The sequence below is a fragment of the Gobius niger genome (assembly GCF_951799975.1).
Source record: "Gobius niger genome assembly, chromosome: 11".
Classification (NCBI taxonomy): Eukaryota; Metazoa; Chordata; class Actinopteri; order Gobiiformes; family Gobiidae; genus Gobius; species Gobius niger.
The window spans coordinates 19072594-19093887 of NC_136862.1; the positions used below are offsets into that span (position 1 = coordinate 19072594).

The window sequence follows — 21294 nt, forward strand, 5'->3', positions numbered from 1 at the left end:
GATCAGGAACAAGCCAACTTGATATTAATCTAACCACATACTTGTTAAAATGCTGTTGGCTAAAAATCGAAGCTTGTATTTAGTGTGTTTCTATGGTTATGTGCGAACAGTGGGCGCTCCATACAATACATAAGATGCGTCTTTTTGCTATATACATTCTTTAAATGATAAAAAAAAAAGTGAACTATTGATAATAAAGTATCCCAAAGCATGAGCATGAGCCTCTATTAAACACCTGTCCACTTGAATTTACTGTGATTGTTGAAGAAGCATGAAATGAGAATGAGATAATATCATTGACAGTTATTATGTTTTGTATTAAGGCCACTTCCTCCCAGTTTTCTTCTGTTGCTCTCCCGTAACTCCCTCCAGTCTGGGGAAGCCTGTACTTTAGTCCTAGTCGGGAGTCTGCTGCTACACATCCAGTGGGACCTAGAAGGCCAAAGGGTGCACCATGATGGTTATATTAGAGCGGTGCGCCAGTGTGTGCGCCTAATTGGCCAGTGGAGTAGGCTTTTCTCTGCTCCCCCTGGCCATCCAGACCTGATTTAAATGTATCTCTGGAGGCAGCTGTTCTCTCCTGATTTCCATGTCTAAATTTAGGGCTTCCTTCACTTCGTTCCCAACACCTACTTTCACTTCCTTGCTCTGTCTTCGCCAGTTCACTCCTGCTCCAGAGTTGATCCCTGAAGGTGGCAGTTTTACTGTCTTTGTCTCACTGTCAAAGTGACCCTATGCAAGGGTTTTGCCCTTATTATGTTCTATATTCCATATAGAAACAAACCCACATGATCTGCCCTCCATTTTTAATGACAGCTAAGCCAGGTCGACTGTTTCCTGGCTGCATGTCAGTATAGAGATATGACACACTGCGTTATTTAACTGGAATTAAATGGTGTGGTTTGTCCAACAAGCAGACTGTACATACAGCACTATTTGCAGGTCATTTCAAGTAAGAATTCTGTCCTCATTGTGTGATAAGATTCCAACCAAATCCAACCTTGGCAAGATATACTGTAGCTAAGAAAAAAAAAAAAGTAATCATTCAATCAAATTTCACTCAAGTGTTCGTTAGTCTAGGAAAAAAGTGTTTTGGGGATACAAAATGATATAAAAATCATAGGTAGTCATTTTGCAAAACAGTCAAAATTGTTTCCAAATTTTAAACCAGCTCACATCAACCAATGGGGCCACTACCATAAAACTTTATCTGGCTTCACTGTAATGTGCTGACTTGTCTACTCAAAATAAAATGCAAAGCCTTGTTTTAGGACAGAGCACATTAAACCTGCTCCTTAAGTGCTGACCACCAACATTTCCAAAAGCACATGTCAGCAGTGTTGGAAATGGCGCGTCCTGTATCTACAGGCAGAAAAATAACACAGACGACCAAATGCTTCCCTTAGATTCGATAATATGACCTTTAAAGCAGGAGAAGACCAACCATTCTCATTTAGACATCCAAATGCAGAGAATGTGAGAGACAGACAGACCAATAGACAGATGGATGGACGGACAACTCAGCCACTGACCTTTAGAGCTGCACTGTAGCGCACTCCAGCTGAGAGAGCTCTCCATGTATAATCAAGAGCACAGGAAGGCCAATTAGGTAAAGACAGTATGCCGCTACTTTTTTGTACTTTTGTGCTATAGGCGCTATACTGTAAGCAAATGCGTCATGAATTGGAAAGGTTTTACTGATGTCACTGTTGTATTACACAAACATTACCCAGCATGGATGGTGGGAAGAAGCTTGAGAAAACCCATATGTGGAGGACAGGGAGATCAATATGAGACCTTTTCTGAAACTCTGAGACCAAACTGAGAGTGAAAGAATATTCACTGATCACAGCTTAGTAGCTCATAAAATTCACTATGTCATTCATTTCTGTGTTGTTTTGTATCAGACAAATTAACATATTGCACAATGACAAGCCAATAGTTAACGTTAAGCTGATTGTTTGATAAGTACCCACTTAGTAACGAAACACAATTTGATCATCCAGCTTAAAAACCCCATTAAGTGTTGATGATTATTCAAAATGACCAACACACGTGTATTCATGTCATAACCACAGTCGAAGCCAAACGTATCTCTTTCTCCACTTGTATCCATGGCAGCGCTCTGAGGGTCGCCGCTCAAAATGCACTCGGGAGATCATGAATGAGACACACAGGACGGGATGAGACATGACAGGTTTGCCAGGAGCGCTTAGCGTCCGCGCACTTACACAGGTGGTACGCAGCTGGTCACGGCCTGACTGATTCCGAGTGTCAGGCTGCGCGGCAGGACGGCCCACCCGCTATCGCAAAACAAGCGCCCCAAGGTCAACAGTTCGATCGCCTCGAGAGCTTTTCTGAATTCATCACGAGACTGGGAAGAGGATCCTGTCAGCGCATCCTTGAGACACACGGCCAACCTTGACACCTGCCTTCTCACAAATGTTTAATGTCATGAAAAATGGATGGAAGGAATAACATGCGAGGAATGATTTCTTACAGAGAAATAAGTGCAGGCACAGGAATTCAACAGAATTCAATACACATTAAGTGAGTCTGTTGCCAAGCTTTTGCTCATGTGCAAAACAAGAAGCACGAGACCTGTGCACATTAAAAGATCTATTGCATTTTTTTTATTTATTTTTTTACAGAGATTCAGTTTAATTTTATTTACACCTAAAAAAATACTTTGGGTTTGCCTCCAAACACTACCCCAAATGTCCCTCTCAAACATGCATTGCAATCATTGCACCAAGTTAAGGACATTTTTGGTTTCTTTAGTACAGACAAATGGGTTTTGTTCATTTTGATGATGTACTCTGGTAAGCCACCATGTTTGTTTTGCTACGGGGGGACCATGTTTTCTACCCATGCCCCCTAGAGGCCATAAGCACCACTGCAAGTGTTGTAGCATGTTGTGTTATTTTATTTTACTCATTAACTCATTGACTGCCAGCCATTTTACACAATCACACATCCAATTACACAATGGAGATACTTGGCAGTAAATACTGTTTAAGTGGCGCTAGCCCGCAGTTAGCTTTGCCCTCAATCCTGTTAGCCACTTCTTCGTGATTCCATTAGTGTGTATTGCGCCGCCGACCTGGAGCAGGGAAAGTTGCAAGCGTGGTTTTCTGGCCAAAGACAACAGTGGGAGTTGAAAGATCCCCTAATCATCCCATTAACACTTGTGTTACCCGCAGAGGGACGACGAAAAGTATTTATTAAGGTAAACAAGTTACTTAGTACTTCTTTAACTTTCGGTGATAACTTTATTTATTTATTTTACCTTTATTTAACCAGGAAAGTCTGACTGAGACTAAGAATCTAACTTTTAGGGGAGTCCTGGCCCCAGAGGGAACCTTTTGTCCAGTGTCTGCGTATTTTGGTGTATGAATGAGAGTGTGAATGGGTGACTGGTTCCTTAATGTAAAGCGCTTTGGGCCTGATAAAGGTAGAAAAGCGCTTTGTAAGTTGAGGCCATTCACATATTTGTATTGGTATGGGGGAAACCAGCACGGGGAGAACACACAAACTTCACACGGAGAGGTCTCATCCAAATCTGGGGCCTTCTCTGGGCTCCAGACAAGTCTCTTCATACGACAGGAAAAGCGTCTGGTTAGTCGAGACCAGGACCAAATCGTCCCCAAACCATCTACTGCAAATGGTTTTGAAAAGGCTCAACTAAACAGTAAAAGCAGCCTCCCGGTGCACCGGTACCACCAATTTAAAAATCATTTTAATTGTATTACATTAATGAATGAGTGCTGTATTTTTTGCATTGACTTTCCATTATCTGAACACTGCGTGCGAAACACAATTGCAAACAGAACATCGTGTCTTATTAAAAATGCACTGGTAGCTGTTAATAATTGATAATATTAATATTTCAGTCCACAGTTAAAGTTCTACTGTGCTCCTGAAACAATTAGTCAAATACATAATTAGAGGAGCTTGTGGTATCAATCCTTCAGTGACTTAATTGGAATTTACACTGTAGGGCAGAACGAGCCGTGCCACAGATGTCTCCTATATTTGGACTCATTTAATGAACCAATGAACAATTAGTTAAGAAGATAAAAGGCAGATGTTGAGAAATATGTAAAATTACCATTTGCTCGCCACATTCAAAGCAATACATCGTTTCATTCTGGGAAACGTGTGATCACTCAATGCATGGAAATTCTTCTCAATGACCATGAAAAAAAAAAAAAGTTATCAGTGACGGCAAAATTAAAATGCAGGAAACAATTATTCATTAAAAATAAAGCCACTGTCTGCCAAATTAATGAATAAATGAACAAACACTCTGGTTCTGTCAACATTCATATTGCATGTTGTTACAACAACAGCACAAATTGAATTCCGGTACAAATCCGGCCTCACTAATATCTGCCAGCTGTTGTTGTTACCTTAATGTAATCTCCTTTATTGTGCAGCAGAGAAATCAAGGCTGCATGACTTTTACTTGTTTTCAAATTCATTATTTAGCCCTTTGTATGTGCTGTGTCTTGTCCTCCTGGATTAGTGCAGCCCTAAACAAACGTGACTGAAGCATAAAAAGATGTTTAAAGGGGCTCTAAACCAGTCCTCCCCTGCAGTGGTGGGCGTGGCTCCTGCTGGACTGCTAGCTGTGAGTACCTGAGTCGTTTGTGATGTGCACTTCTGAAGTTAATTACGGCGCAGCAGCAGCACCACCACAGCACAGCGATGGAGCCTGTTGTCATTTACATACAGTAATGAGAGTGGGCAGCTGCTGATTCTGCCACAACAAACTCCCTGTCCAAATCAGCCCCCAGTGTCACATCAGGGACATCACCTGTTACTCTGTGTGCCCAAGAAGAGTGTGTGAGCATGTAGAGGCCTAACGCTACACAGGTTAGGTGGGGGGGGGGATTAACGAAAAACAATTTGATCACTGACAATGATAATAAGCTTGCGTCATGTTCCTTTTCACTAAACCTTTCAGTTTTATGTCCGCCCTTGATCCGGCCACGTCAATTTATAGAGCAATACAAGGCTGAAAGTATCCAAAAAAGGTCCAGAAATCCCCCCGTTGTCCCCTTTTGCGCCCAGGCCGGGACGCTCACACTTCTTTATGACACAAGTAAACCCCTGCCTTCATAAATACTGCATGCTTTCTTCCAACAGGAGCGGGAGAAGCCCAGAGCAAAGACGAGTTAGGTGAGGACACAAAAACATATTTTTGAAAACATGGGATTGAAAATTCAAGATCAGCGAGGGCAGAGGGATGAGAAAGCAATATCTTAAAAATGTTTTTTGCCGAAAGGAAAACTGTCTCTCGCATGACTGCACTTTCTCAGTAGCGGCGATAAAGGGAAGATGTATTGCAATTTTCTACCGACATAAAGCCTTGTGCAAGTCACTTCTTTATGCGCATATCGCCTGAGGTATATGTTTATGCAGACATTGTGCATTATCACCGTGCATTGAAAAAGACACATTACACTTATATACATACTGCTTGGCTTGAATATAATGATGGCAAACAGTAAATACAGATGTGGAGTTGAAACGCAATTAAAACAATCTTCACACTGCAAGAAGAAGTTAGTCATTTTCAGAATAGACTCAAATCCAGGTGTCAACCCACTCCAAGGGGTTGAGGCAGTAAACAGTAGATTCAAACCTACTGCAAGTTCTATATTTTCATTTATCACTATAGGGCTGGGTAACATTATTTTTCTTTCAATATCAGTACTTAAAGGAGCATTATGCAACTTTTAATGCGAAAAAAAAAAGTTGATATTTGTGCGTATTTGATCTTGTAGTGACCTGTATGAGCTGTATGAGTGGTCAGCATGGCGCCTTCACCTTCCATCACAGTGGCTTCTGTGACGCTTTCACAGCTGACGGAGCCTCTCACCAGAAAACCTACAAAACAATTGATCCTGGAGCATCACAGAAACCACTGTGATTGAAAGTAAAGGCGCCATGCTGACCACTCATACAGCTGCTGCGTCACTACAAGGTCAAATACGCACAAATATCAACTCTTAATAATACTTGTTTAATGATATGACTATCGATACCTATACTAAATGATTTGTCATCGAGAACCCCCAAAAAATACAACAATAATGTAAAATATTTTATTTATTTCAGTTTTTGAATTTAAAATATACTTTTCCAGTACCAGTGTTCTGTATCAATGTTTTACCGGTAACCGTAGTATCGATACCATAGTATTGTTTAACAGAACCCAGCCCTGTATATCACCAACAAATTTAAACATTGGCTTCATCTTGGCGTCTATCTTTGATAAGAATATGTCTCTAGAACATCATCAGGCAGCTGGTCAAAAACTGCTACTTCCATCGATGTAACATAAGCTCAGATCTATGGTGCCCAAAGAAGAACTGGAAATGATCATTCATGCATTTGCGTCCTCGCGGTTGAGCTTGAGCAACAAAGAGCTTGCTCGTCTGCAGTCAGTTAAAAATTCGACTGCGAGACTTCTGACCAGGACAAACTGGAGAGCCCACATTACACCTGTGTTGAAGTCCTTGCATTGGCTCCCTGTTGAATATCGGGTTCAGTTTAAAATCTTGGTGCTAATCTTTCGAGCTCTACACGGTCAGGCTCCCATTTACATTGCTGATCTACTTAAGCCCTACAGTCTGACTCGGAGCCTGAGGTCGTCTGGGTAGAACCTACAGATGGTTCCACAAACGTGCTTAAAACTCAGGGAGATTGCTCCTTCAAAGCCGTAGCGACCCGACTTCGGAATGAACTTCCTCTTGCCTTGCGCTCATTGGAGACAGCAACTACCTTTAAAGGAACAGGCCACCGTTTTTCCATACTGTGATATGATCTTACCTGAGCTTAGACGAGTTGATATGTACCTGTCTGGTCTTTGCGAGTGTCTGTGGAAGAGCTTGGTGGCTTCTAACTTCACCCGGTTTGGAGCAATAGGAATATGCTGGGAGAGGCCAAATGGTTCTGTGGAATAAGCTCCCTCATTCTTTAACAGCATTGATGTTCAAAAGCTGTTTTAAAAGAATGGTAAAAAAAAAAAAAAAAATGTCCTAAATCATGGGATATAATGTAGAGAATAATAATCTCCCAGGTTAGGTGTATTGTAAAATTGTATTAGCATGTTCTTGTGGTGTTCAGGAATGGGATTTTAAATGATGTATTTGTACATGTAATGATGCTTTGTAATACTTTAAATGTAGCATTTTCATGGACCCCAGGAAGAATAGTCTTTACCATGGTAAAGACTAATGGGGATCCATTAATAAACAATAAACCATCTTCTGGTCGTTTTGTGTGACAGTTACGACGCATCAACTCGTCTAAGCTCAGGTAAGAACATATCTCAGTATGTCAAAACGGTGGCCTGTTCCTTTAAAAAGCACCTAAAAACCCATTTGTTTGAGAATTATTTGAGTCCGGCTGACTCAATATTGACACAGATTGTACTATGTTTTGAATTGTTGCAATTTGAATATGTTGTTTTATAATTATATTTATTACTGTGAAGCACTTTGTGACTCTGTGTCTGTGAAAAGGGCAATACAAATGAAGTTTACTTACTTACTTACATTTACATTGACCATGATATTTGAATGTTCAATTCAAGTTTCTTAAACACATGATCAGTCCTCATAAGTGCCAAATGGTTAAAAATGTCTGCCCCTACAGTGCTTGATTCAACCTGTCTTCAATGTGTTGCCACAATAGACAATGTTATTATGTAAATGCTCAGTCACAGCTGTTACTGTATCGTAACGCGTACTGGAATTACTTGTTTAAGCAGTTAAATACTATCATTAATTAGCAATATTTGATGACATAATCTAATTCTTACATTGAAAATAGAATCCGCCATGCTATGAAACACAATTATATCGTTCATCAAAAAATAAACAGGGAAGATGTCTCTACTTTTCTTGTTACAAAATCCACAACAGACTTCGAATCCCCTCTCAGGGACAGCGGGTTAAACAAATATGACAGCAGCACTATTCTCAACAGCACAACAATCCTTGACTTTTGATCGAAGGTTGTAATTTTATCCCAGATTTTGTTGCTGTGAGAGCAGATATTTGGTGGCACTCTGGTGGGAATCAGCCCTAATCGCTACTGCCACCAAACAGTCCCTGCTTCCCGGATCAACATGACACAGTGTGATTTTCTAATGTGCGCTGATGTGGTGACAGATACTCTTCATTTAGGCAGTGATCTGGGGAAACGCCGCTCGCCCCGGGGGGTACACAGGCTAGTGCTACGCTCTTAAAAACACCTTTTATCATCGGGCGCCTGTGACAGGACTTATTTTGCCTGACGCGATCGGAGCATACAACATCCAAGTCGGAGTTGACACTGCAGATCAGGGCTCAAAGGGAGGCTCGGGCCGGTCGAATGGCTGGGAAATAATCAAAGCGAAGTCTTCGAGAAGTGCCGTGACACATGGGAGGCGTACTAGTGTGAGAACTGCATTTAAACGGCAAGCCAGACCATCGCTCTACATTATACAAGTCTATTAAATACGCTTATGAATAAAAGATCAATGTAGGAAAACTAGCGATGCAAAATAGTGGCACTAATATTAACATTAACCCCACAGGGCCTTTGTACTGTTGACTATTACATGATGCCATATTGTTATGTTAATCATTTCATATTACAGCCACCAGGTCATATTTTCAGCAAAAAGAAGGGGGAATAAAGCAATGGGTTTGGATGAGACATTTTTAATACAAAATAATAATTGTATCTTAGCAATAGCAACATAGGGCGGACTTCCTGACTCCACCTTCTTTACTTGTTTGTGAGAGGTCCATTTCCATATTTAGCCTGAATAGCTCATGTGTTGTCTCCTTGAGTCTCATTTACGCTCGTATGGAAACGAATGGAGCCTTCTGTTCATCTTCTGGGTTGAGTCTGTCCGTCTGCTCTGTCACTCGTTCCGTTAACCCTGAGCGAGTGAGATGTTTTGCAAAGGAGCTGTTCATGTTCCTTCTGCCAGGGACGCTATTGCACACAGCGCAATAGGTGAAGCAGAACAAAGTTTTAAAAACGTGTAAACAGATCATCACTGCTTTCGTGTCGTTTTCTTGACTTTTTTTCAGTCATTCTTCTTCCATTTTGGTGCATTTTCTGAAGATCCAGCACCCTTTGGTAAAACTGGACATTTGGAACGTGTGGAAGCATAAATGCGCTGAAGTTAATCATAGCAGAGTAAATGAGCCTTTACTGCATGAATAGTGAATTGATCAATATTTATCAGCTGTTATGCTATGGTATCCCCTTTTATCCTTTACATACTGTATGAATAAAGCAGTGTTTTGAATAAAAACACTACTCAGCATATTGTTTTGGATGCAATTACTCACTGATCTATAAAAAGCTGCAGACATTGGTGACCAATCTCTGCTCTCTTTTTGACAGCTTGTGTGTTTTGACACTGCGCAGCCCCCATGCACCGTATCACTGTATCCCCTTTAATGAGGTCTTTTCACAGCCTCATCTACATACTGTCATTCCTTCTGTAACGCCGTCTAAAAATACAGATTAACCAGCGACCAAATGGGAGAAAATGCATATATGTTAGCATGTGTGGGGTCCAGGGCATCCATCTCTGTCACTGTGTAATTGGATTAGATCACAAGTACACGGGCCATATGTAAAGCTTAATGTACTGTATATAAAGTAGTAACAGATTCATTGGGTGAAACAGGGGCATATGACATTATGGATTCAAGAAAACATTCCAATATGTGGGCCATTATAAACGGACATAAAAAGGTCATTTATATGCATCCTTTTATGTGTAACTACTATGAATGATACTTATAGATTTTAGGCTTCGCTTTAAAGTGATAATCTGCAAGATTTCAAAATGAGGAGAAAGTGATATGGACATTTGAAAGTAATCAATCAAGCTCCTTCCCTCTTAATTAGAGCAGAAAGCCATTCCAAGTTTGCAAACTTTCAAAAATAAATGATCACGCTCCTCCCCCTTTCGTCTCATTGGTCAAAGTGATGGCACCGGGTATTCTGATTAGTTTCGGAAATCAGCAAAGGGAGTCTCTTAAATATATATTACATTACCAATCAAATTTTAGACACAGGCGGTCAATCTATTCTATTTGCAAAACATTTACACTTCCAGACTCACTTTAATATAAAAATATATTATATAGAATCAAATTAAAGCTTGGATTTTAACTGTGAACTATTTCCACTTCACACTAAACAAAACGTTAAACTTCAAATCATCGTGTAAACAATCTGTTTCTTGTCAATAACAGCTGCCTCCTGAGTGACGCTTTGAGGTGAGCTACCTTTATCTGCCCACGACCACGAGCGCACGTCTTATCTCCCGTATGTTTACCTCCCGTCGCCTCATTATAAGGAGCAGGAGGCTTGACTGTGATGTACACTTCCTCTGTCCTCCTGTTAAGAGAGCAATGGATTTCCTATAGCATCATGGGGAGATGAAAAAGCATGATAGCCGCGTTAGTGTCGCCTTTAACAAGCTCGGAGGTCAACACCAGCTGTATCCAAACAGCTTCAAACCATTTGCATTTGAAAGCCGAGTCTTATCTCGCAATTGAGATGTTTTGATACAAGTGATAAACCAACTGACGCCGCACCGGGGGCCAACTTTTCCAAACAGATGTCTCTGAGCTGGGACAGTTGACGTCACGCCAAAACAAGGTTTCTGGCCCAATGCCAACAGCAAGCATTGAACAGGTGTTACAGGTGAGCTACACAACAGGAGAAAACTATTATCAAAGTCAGAAATGCCTCCTACGGGGAAAAAAAAAAAACACATTAAAAACTGGTACAGAGTGCTCATAAATAACCAAACGGGAATGGGATATCCTGAGGGAGCATTTGGAGTCTAAGTGCAGAAAAGTGTATGGATTTTAACTGTGAAAAGAGCATTTCTATGATGAATTGTACTGCTGACTATTAGAAAGAGGATACACCGGAAAATGCTTTATCTAAATGGAGGCTGCAGTCTGATAAATGGCTTTTTTTTCGGTCCTGTATTTTCTTGAAACTGAGCAATTACTCTGTTTGGGGGGGCATTTCTTTTTAAATAGCAGACTACTCGCTACAATGTTGTTTAAAGCAGCCACTTTTGTTTGACCACCTGCCGCGATCGGGTACATATAAATGCTGCGTAAGAGGCTCCATAATGTAAAGAAGGCCCATTTCCATCACATTTCCATTAGTTCCTTCTTGTGCATTTTGCTATCTTCGCGTATCAGTGATTAGAATGGTATGGTATACAAAAAAAAGTTTGTTATGGGCTTGCATTTGTATTATTACATCTTGTTAATAAAAAAAAACACTGACCATAACCCTTTAAAGGACAAGTGACTACTTTTGCTAATTTCCGCACACTTTACATATGGCCTCCCTGCTGCACATCAGTATAAGGTCAAGAAGCATGTAGTCCACACTCTGCCAATCCGAAGACATCACCCTACATCACAGATCCCACTACTGTGGCATTTGACCAATCAGCAGAGACCTGTCACGCTCTAAACTTCCAGCTTTCTCTGAAGTCTGAAACAGTCTGGCAAAATTCATGGCACATTTCTTTACATAACTACAAAACTAACCATGGTAAGTTGATAAAACTCACACATTTTATTGGTGAATAATTGTGCTAAGTGATGATATATGTGTTGGTTTTGGAGGACGTAGTGAAATAAGTGAAATTACAGCATGAAAAAGGCAGGCACCATATTTGATCATACGTTCACTTAATTAGTTTTGCCCATTTTTGGACATGCCCGTTGCACCTGTTATTCATACTTACAGTATTTTCTTGACAAAAGAACCAATAAACCATAGGACTATGCCAATGGTTATTTTTCGTAAATTTTTTAGGAAAACAATACTGAAGTTGAGTGACTCCTCCCACTGCACGTGAATCACAATCACATTACAAAAACTCTTGCCTATGACAGGTGTGATCATTCAAACATCAATATCACAAAACACAACGTACCAAGTACCAGCATCCCCGAGACCTGAAACACTTTTTGTATATTTTACATATAAACCTTTGTATTTTTTTTTACCCCATAAAGGGCAATTAACCAAATATGGTAACTTCGCTCACATTGATTTTCTGCAAGATATTGAAAGAATTTGAAAAAAACAGAAATGAACTTGTCTTATGTCCCACAATAACACTCTTACGTTGAAATTATTTATTTCTAAGTATTTCAATGAGTGCCCTACAAAGGGCTAAACTCATAAGCCAGGTGTTCACTGCACGATTGAGTCTGAGATGAAAAATCACAGATCAAAAACACAGATCTCTAGGTCGTCGAATGAGACGGGGACAAAGATGAGGAAAAAAATACAAACGAATGACCAAAGACAACCTGCGACAGATGTCAAGCAGTGTTAAATATATGCTCTCTGTCAGGTTATCCGCAAAATACACCACCAGCACACCGCCACCGTTGCCAGCCATGAATGGGACCTCATTCTCCTTTACTGTTCACTTTTCTGTGGAAATAAACACTACTGGGGCCTGAAACTCGCAAGTAGCCACGATTCAATCTTCGAAACATCGCGTAGAGACAAGAGCAGAGTTACGATTTTACATTCAGCACGTCTCGCACCGTGACAGTTTGCATCAAAATCAAAAATCTCCATTCTCCAGATATGCAAGGAAGCACAGCGCCTCATTATTCACTTACACAGAATGAAGAGGCGAAACATGGGAGCAAACGATATCATACCGATCAGGCATAACATTGGAGACACCTGCCTGATATGCGACCCAATCCTTAACAAAATGTGACACTCGCTCACAAATTTCTATGGAACAAGAATTAGTGTTGTTATGCCTGATCAGTGCGGATGGAACTATGGAAGCACAACTCTATGAAGCCACTCCAACACTCGAGGCATGTCATGAGTTTGCTACGGGGAGAGCAGCAAACTATAGCCACCACTCACCTCGAACTTTGCCTTTTGAAGCCATCACTGGAGTCCCCAAGAAGACAAAAGTAGGGGGTGGATGGACAGCAAGAGAGGCAGAAGAGAATAGAGAGGGGAGACAGAGCAACAGATTAAATCACTGTGTGGGAAGAACAGTGCCGTATCTGTCAAATATATGCAAAAACAACATTCTCTTTATCTCCGACGTCAATCACAGGAGTGAAGCGCGGCAGACCGCTCAGCCCTGAAAGAAACTATTGTGGCTGGCGTCAGCAGATTGAGACCTTCCATTTTAGCACCTTTTAATTACTCCTGTCTCATCACCTGCATCCAGCTCACAGGCCCGTTGTTTTTTTAATGAGTCTGCGGCGCGGTAAGGGAAGCTGCCATCTTGGACAAAATCACCATGAATTTATCGAGGAATAAAAGAAACGGCACATTGTTTTATTATGTGAAATTGATTATTAAGGAGATGGCATGATCTACTGTATCATCCGTTTTTGCTACACTGCAGAGACGTGTTGTGGATATCCCAGCAGTGACGATAACCATGCTGACGCTATGAGAAGAGATGGCATACAGTTCAGTAACATTGATCAAAACAGGCGCTTCTGCTGCTGTAATTTGAGTTTACATGGTTTTATCAGTCTCGAGTGCAGGAAGCCAACATTGTCAAACCATAAATCAACTGCCTTAGGAACATGACAGAGGCAGCTACTGTGTGTTCAATAACATCGAGGCTAGCACTTTCTGTAATGAACAATGGGAGTTTTACATTAAGAAATCATTTACTTAAGTACTGTATTTCCCAGATTATAAGTCGCTCCAGAGTATAAATTGCACCAGCTACATTGTTCAAGCAGCCGTTTGTGAACTCATTGCTCTAGCCCCCTTTTTTGTTTTCCTCATTACAGGAAGAGTAACCTCTGATTTCTTTCAGCTACTCGATTACCGTTTTTTTCTTTTTATTGTCAGTAGAGTAAGTAAGTGCTTTATTTGTCATAATACGTATACAACCGTACATGAGTAGCAGATACTGGTACACAAGCCTAGAGCGCCCTCTAGCGGCTGTCAGTGTGAAAATAACAAACGTGAAATCATATATATATAAGTCGCACCTGAGTATAAGTCGCACCCCCAGCCAAACTATGAAAAAAAGTGTGACTTATAGTCTGGAAAATACGGTACCCTGCCCAAAAACACAAAGGCAGGTTCCACTTGTGGAGTTTGCCTTTCCGTGGGCATGCTCTTTTAGCAACTGCTGCGCCTTGTTTTAACATTGACAGAACAAGTTTATTCTGATCACACTTTACTATAAGAATAATAGAAAACTGTATATTTTTCTATCGCCCGTTTCTTTTTTGTAAACGCTAGGCCCAACATGCTCTTGCCCAGTATAGATGTTTTGCAAACTCTAAGACCAAAGCGGCGATGTGGCATGTTCCATTATACTTTTGTTATTTTGCAGACAAGAAGATTATTGGTCTGCGTGACTGCTCTACAATCAGTTAGAGTTTCTGCCTCACAACACGGCCCTTCTGAAACAATGGGAGGGGCTCAAACAAGACAAATCAACAAAATACAGCAGCCCCCACCCCCCTGAAGATGTCCCGCAGGTGAAGACACTGAAATAAACTACTTAGAGCGACCATTAGCGTGCATGTGTGTTTGTCTATTAGCTGATGTTAGGGTCCCGAGGGAATAGCTCTTACGCTTCACACAGACTGCTTTGGCAAATTGATGGATGTATTGGAATGCCTCCAGTGAGCCTGAAAACCACAGAGAGACGGCGGCTGAAAAATCGTATATGAGAGAGAGAACCTGCAGGTGTCCAGAGCATAACAAATACGGCGCCTGCTTTAGGATCGCGCATTAAGTAATTCCCTTTTCTTGTAAATCACATAGACACGCTAAATCTACATGCAAAGATATATGGTTCATTTACTCAGTGATAAGAGAAAATGGCATTTTTGAAGCCAAACTGTGAGCTGGTACGCTGGCCGCTCTCCTCTATTACGCCCACATATTGTTTTGCCTATACTGGAGCCTCTATTAAGTTGTTGATTGCGCCAATTTCCTGTCCCCATGGAGATGATTATATTTTGTGTTTGCAGCTTGGGGAAAGAACAGATCATTTGTAGATCTGTATCTGCAACATCATCTCACACTTTGCTTACAGTACTTTTTTTTGGCGAGGCTTGATTTTATAAATACATTCTAAAGTTGGATCCATTTTCAGGGAACTCATGATGCTCAAGCATTAAGGTTTATGAGTTTCACCTCTCACCCTCCGCCTTAACCGAGCACATTTTCTCCAGTTCGGCTTTACCCAAATCTAAAAGCTTCTTCAAGAATAGAGTCAAAATAGCCACAGAAATTAGGATGAAAATCCAACAAAAGAGCGACAAAAATGTGCCGGAAAAGCAACAATAACATAATTTTTAAAATCGCCAAAAACACAACAAAAAAAGTGTCAACAAAGCGACAAAAAAAACGTCTACACGCAAAAAAAAAACAACAACAAAAAAGCCACAAAAGAGACACAAAAAAGACCTACCAGCTGCATTCATTCATCACCTCATCACTGGCAGCTCTCTCCAATCATCACAGACCCTGCTCATCCCTGCTTCAGCCGCTAATCGCTCACGATCCCCTTTTTAAGCTCCCTGGTCAATTACTCAGCCATTTCCCAGCCATGCTACGACCCTCCTCCACCCCTTTCTCCGCCTGGCCTGGCCTCGGCTCTGCTCATCATCAACTGGCCAACCCAAGTCACCTCTTTAACCACCACCAGGGTCCAGGCTCCATTTCATATCATTCATTCAATCTTCCGCCGGGGTCTGAGGCCCAATAATGATTCATGTTCATGAATAAAATACTCATACCGTCATTCTGTCTCTGAGTCTTTTCAGGTTGAATTTGTCGGTTTGTAGCCTTGGGCTAATTTCCATCCACCCCTTGCACAATCTCAAACACACTCTCATACATCCTGGCCTATTGTACATGTTTTTAGTGGTAGGGGAAACTGGGCAGAACATGCAAACTCCACACAGAAAGGTCCCATCCAGGTGGGAATTGAACCCGCTGTGAAGCACAGGCGCTAACTGCTGCGCTACCGTGCCACCCAGCGACAAAAGAGTGACGAAAAACATAAAAAACACAGTCTTAGTTTTCAAATCAGATGTTACACTGGCCTATAGACAATGAGCTCCAGTTGAGAAACTTTTAGATTTTGGTAAAGAGAACTGGAGATAATGTGGGAGTTAAGAGGTTAAATATATGTCTATGCACTATAACTTTATGATTGCACAAGCGCTAAGGGCAGACTTGGCAGACGTTGACTTTGCGTTTCAAGTTTTCTTCCTTATATATTTACTGCATTGATCTTTCATATCCTTTCTGGGCTTCTGCACAGTACAGTACACCCACTGGAAGAAAGACAGAGGTCTTGTGGACATATGCATTCGCAGACGTTGGTTCCACATTGCTGGCGTGTCATCGGTCAGAGAGGTCGAGCGATGCTGCCGTCTTCGTGAATTGAGAGGCTTTGTGAAATATTCAGTCGGCAGTGCTTGACCTAATCTAATCCAGCCTCTTATCCCAGCTGTCGAGTTTCTGTCACATCTGTGGCTATGATCTCTCCGTGTCACTACTCAAGGGAAGAAATCACCAGAGGATCAAAAAAGCACTGTATAAAATCCACATATCAACTTGGACAATCAAACCAATATAAGCACAGCCCACCGTACGCTATGGAAACAGGCTTGTAAGAAAGATTCGCCATTTGTTGCATCCCTTATTCTGGTTAAAACCACACAGTTAAATTCAGTCTGGATTTATTATAAGCTATTTATTAACTTTGAAAAAACGAAAGAAAACAGTTAATCTGATTGTGTACTAAGCTTTTCTAAGTCCTGTGGTAAATGCATCGATATAGCACATCAATATGCAAAACCATACATGCTGGGAGGGAGATGACAGAGTGATAACCTTGAAAGAGAAACATTGAAAAACGTTTAAATGGACAGTCTTTGTATGCAGGAGAGCTCAAAGTCTGAGAAGGAATCAGCAAATTTGGGCCTTAAACAACCATTGACAATCACTTGTAAATCTCAGGATCATAAATTTAAAACACGCTTGGATAAATAACTGTAGTTTCAGCAGTTTAGACTTAATAAATCAAAAACTAAATGTTCCTTTGGTTGATGAGATCACGGTGCTCAAAGAGAACCCACTGTAACACAGGCTGGAAGAGCAAACTCCACACAGGTAGACAGGAATTTAGCCTCCATAGGATCAACACATTCTACAACAGATCAAAGGGCCAATCCCATCCAGACAAGGCCAGAACAAGCAAACTCCAAAGGGAATCAAACCCTCTCGCCCTGAGGAACAGGTACCACGGTGCCACTTGCCTTTCTGCTTGCCGAGACTTGAACAAGGTATGAATCGGCTCTTCAGTTCAAGGTTCACTTCCAGGTTTGCGAAGATAACATCGCAACACACGGCAACTATGCAGTGCCTCCCTCACATTAAAGTTCTTTTCCACCTGATTCACACCAGCACATGCATACATTAGAAGTGCAGACAGGCAAGAACACACAGCCTTGAATAGAGAAGAGGCTGGGGAGAGTATTTTTCACTATACACTCGCGGCACTTGTGTATCGGAGTATCACAGTTGCTAGGCGACTCACACAACAGTTCTCCGAGTCCTGGCTCAAAGCTGAAATTGAATAAAACACTTTTCATTCCCATCTCCCGTTCCTCTATTTTACCATGCCATGAGCAGAGTATTCCCCACCGACTGCACAATGGCCACCTCTCGGCGCCACTCAATGGACTTGATTGAACACAGTAGGCAAAAGACACATGGGGAACGGGATATTGGTCAGGACAGCAAATTGTTGTGGTCCATATTGTATTAGTTGTGCTATTTTAAAACCTTGATACAAAAGTTGCTGTTTTTGTGTGAGAAAAGGCATAAAAGTGTGGATGTAAAGTCAATACATCAACCCCGAATACAAGATGTTTTGATGTTATGAATCATTATTAATAACTCTGTTGAAATCAATACAACACAGTCTCATATTTAAATGCAGTTCTAGGTCGTTTATTGTTTAGTAGAAGGTAACACTGAAATACTTCAATATGGTCTGATAAATCGCTCTGTTTTCGCTGCATCTTCTTTCTACGTTTCAGGGCAAATGCATTAGCTTTCAAAAATGCAAATCAGCACCGTCCTCTTTCAGGGTCATGTTTTGTGTGCATCTAAAATGCAGTTTTGAAATAAAGATCTGACCTTTTGCTGATGTTTTATGGATAACTTATTTCAAGTGCTGCATCTAGTTCTATATTGTTTTTATTTTTGTTCAGTCACCATCTTCCTCTCGGGCCAGAATCAATGGGGACGTTTTACTCTTCTTTACCGTTTTACTCTCACAACATCTGCTCCAGCTTTTAGGTGACAGATTTGAAACAATAATCATTATACATCTTATCTGAGCTTGGGACTGACCTAAACATGGCAAACAAATGTGCGATTGATTTTGAAACGATCAACATTTCCCGGCTAAAGTAGCACTGCCGTTCAAAAGGATCGCAAAAAAATCAATATCAAGACACAACCGGTGACGCAGACGGCCAACGCATGCTTTCAAGAGTAGAGCATCCGGAAACTAGCATGCGGCGCGTAGTTTCGGCTGCACTCTGCAGTTTGCGGCGTGAGAGATAATGTTTTGAGGGAGAAGCGGTGAAATGATTGAAGAGAAAAGCAGGTTGTTTTGTGAGTGCGTCTGTCAGCAGGGCGCCGTCATAAATAAACTGTGTGATAGTTCGTTCGGGCGCCACCTACTGTGACACGTACACACACCCACACACACCTGCACACACTGGAGATGATCATAGTATTCCCGCGGGGCACACATCTCCCGCGGGACATGTTCTATTGTGGGATGTTTCCGTTCTGTTCACTTCCTCTCATTCACCCGCTTGCATCACCTTCCTATTCCCATTCCCTTTTACTACACGTTAACCCTCTCTCCGTTTCAACACAATTAGATCATTCAGCTGAAACACATTGATGAGCCCATGTGCATAAAAAAAACAGTTTAAAAGACCAACCACTACATTTATGGCGAGGCTGTCTCTCTTTGCTTCTCTTTGATCCGTTACAGTTTGATACCAAATAGCACTTTCCTCCCGGTTCAATCCAATCAAAAAGAAAAAAAAAAAAAAATACCCTGAAGGTGCATTCAGACCAAACATGACCAAGGCATTTGCCGCGGGTGATTTCTGTGTTGTCTCTATTTGAGAAAGAAAGTTTGGAGTGAGCTACAAACTTGTGAGGGTCTGGCGAAAAGCGGAGGTTACTCTTACTTTAATGGGAAAAAAAAACAAATGAAGCTAATCGCGAGCTAAAAGCTAGATGGCCACAGCAAGAGACACGAGTTTGCAATATGGGTGCTTGAACAACGTGATGCCGGGAGAGGCTTGTCATCGGTGCAGGTAGCTGCCCAAGCTGGTGCAAATTACACTCTGGAGCAACTTATACATGTTTTTTCCGTCTTCATTATGCATTTTTTTGGCTGGTGCGACTTATGCTCCGGAGCGACTTATAGTTCGGAAAATACGGTAAGCATTTTTTCCCCCCCTAGTAAATGCTCTTTTGGGTGTTGCAGGTCGTACCCCGGGCCTTTTCTGTGGCGGTGGCAGATATATTCCGACACTTGCTGAAAGGTCTATGGAGATGGAAGTGTCACATGCCATGATGGAGAGTTGTGCTTATCTTTGGCGGAGCAGCAGCTGTTTTGCCGTATGTTTGATGTACTCCTGGCCCTTTTGGAATCAGACCAATATTTCCACCGGTGAGCAGATTTCTGTACCACCGTATGACTGAGCTACACACGGAGCCATCAATCCCACAGCACACACAAGCTCAACACATGCAGGGAAATGTGCATTGTGTCGCACATTTATTGTTCGGGAGTATTTCATGGCCCTCTTTCATCAAAAACATGCCTGGAGCTGTGTTTCGGCACACACGCACATCTTTGAGTAATCTTTGAATCTTCTCCAGAGGCTGTTCTTGGTCTTCTTTGTTATGACCTGTAACCTAGTTTAATGTAAAAAAAAAAAAAAAGCTTGTATGAATTAAAAAGCATGTTGCACAGAGTATTAGGTTGTTTATGTTCTTTCACTTTGGACACAGCTGTCACATACACATGGGCCAATCTGCCATGTCACTACTGTTTACTGTGAGGGATGTGCTGAGTCACTGTTACCAGACCTCCATGCATTTAAATGGAGAGTGCTGTTCATGTCCATGTGATTCAAATCCAGTTTAACTCAACATATTTAGCTATAATCACATGTCAGGTTAGATGCCAAGTTACAATGTCCTGAAAAAGGAACAAAAATAAATAAAAAAATCTGATCCCACTAAATTTCAATCACGTTTTTGCCCAGATTAAAATGTTTTGTCGCTTGGCTGTTGCCTTCACTCTGTCCTCATGATACCCGTCACTCACACCATAGCACATTGTGCAAATGCTGCTGGACCTGGACCACACGTGTGATCACAGATGCCCTTTCTGTTGCAAACAGCCACGTTGCCGTGATTGGAGTTGACAATGTGGATCCTACCAAGGGATACAACAATAAAATGTCTGATAAATATATCGTGGCGCTGTCCGTGCTCTGAATTATCTGTTTCAGTGCAGTAATTACCATAAGAGCAGGGCGTTAAACACAGTTAAAATGGCACAGGCCGTTATTTATGGCATGCCTCGAGGAGGTGCTCATCAGAGGTAAGGCGCTGAAAGCTACGCATTAAGGTACTTAAAGCAGCACTTTACCCTTCTAATTCCGTATGCCCTTTATGCATGACCTGGCCCTACGCTGAAAGCTAAAAAATATACATTTCTATATCTACAGGCAGAACAAAATGATGTCCTGTTGTCTAGTGTTGTCCTGAGAGCTACAGTGTAAAATTCTGGATTGTAATCAATAGGTTTTTCAAGTGGATTTTAAGTGGTTTATTTGTTCAGCTTTTACACAAAATCACAGTGAAAACATATATTCAGAGAAATAATAAAACAAACCTGAATGTTCAAATGCATGTTGACATATGGGACTACATTAAAAAGCTTTATTGGCATACAGAAGAGAGTTGGAGAATGCGTTTGTGGCCTACAGCTGTTTACTGTTGCACATCAAACGCAGCGGAGTGAATCACTGAAACTACTGACTCGACTGTGTACAGGGATGATGTAATCTAATGCACTTTGACTATCTGCACAAACACAAGAGTTCACAATCATCTCTGTATTCTTCATGTTGTGTCGAAATA

At 41.3% G+C, this 21294-nt stretch overlaps 1 protein-coding gene across 3 annotated transcripts in view; it reads right to left on the reverse strand.

Annotated features, from left to right (window-relative positions):
• Nucleotides 1-21294, reverse strand: part of LOC306969834 (cell adhesion molecule 2-like) — a 206785-nt gene that overhangs the window by 51899 nt on the left and 133592 nt on the right. For 2 of the 3 annotated variants that reach the window (XM_079565533.1, XM_079565535.1), the window contains exon 2: nucleotides 12964-12990. The exons of the other annotated variant lie outside the window; for it this stretch is intronic. In XM_079565533.1, coding sequence (XP_079421659.1) covers nucleotides 12964-12990 — 27 coding nt within the window. The remainder of the gene's footprint in view (nucleotides 1-12963; nucleotides 12991-21294) is intronic. 3 annotated transcript variants of the gene reach the window in all.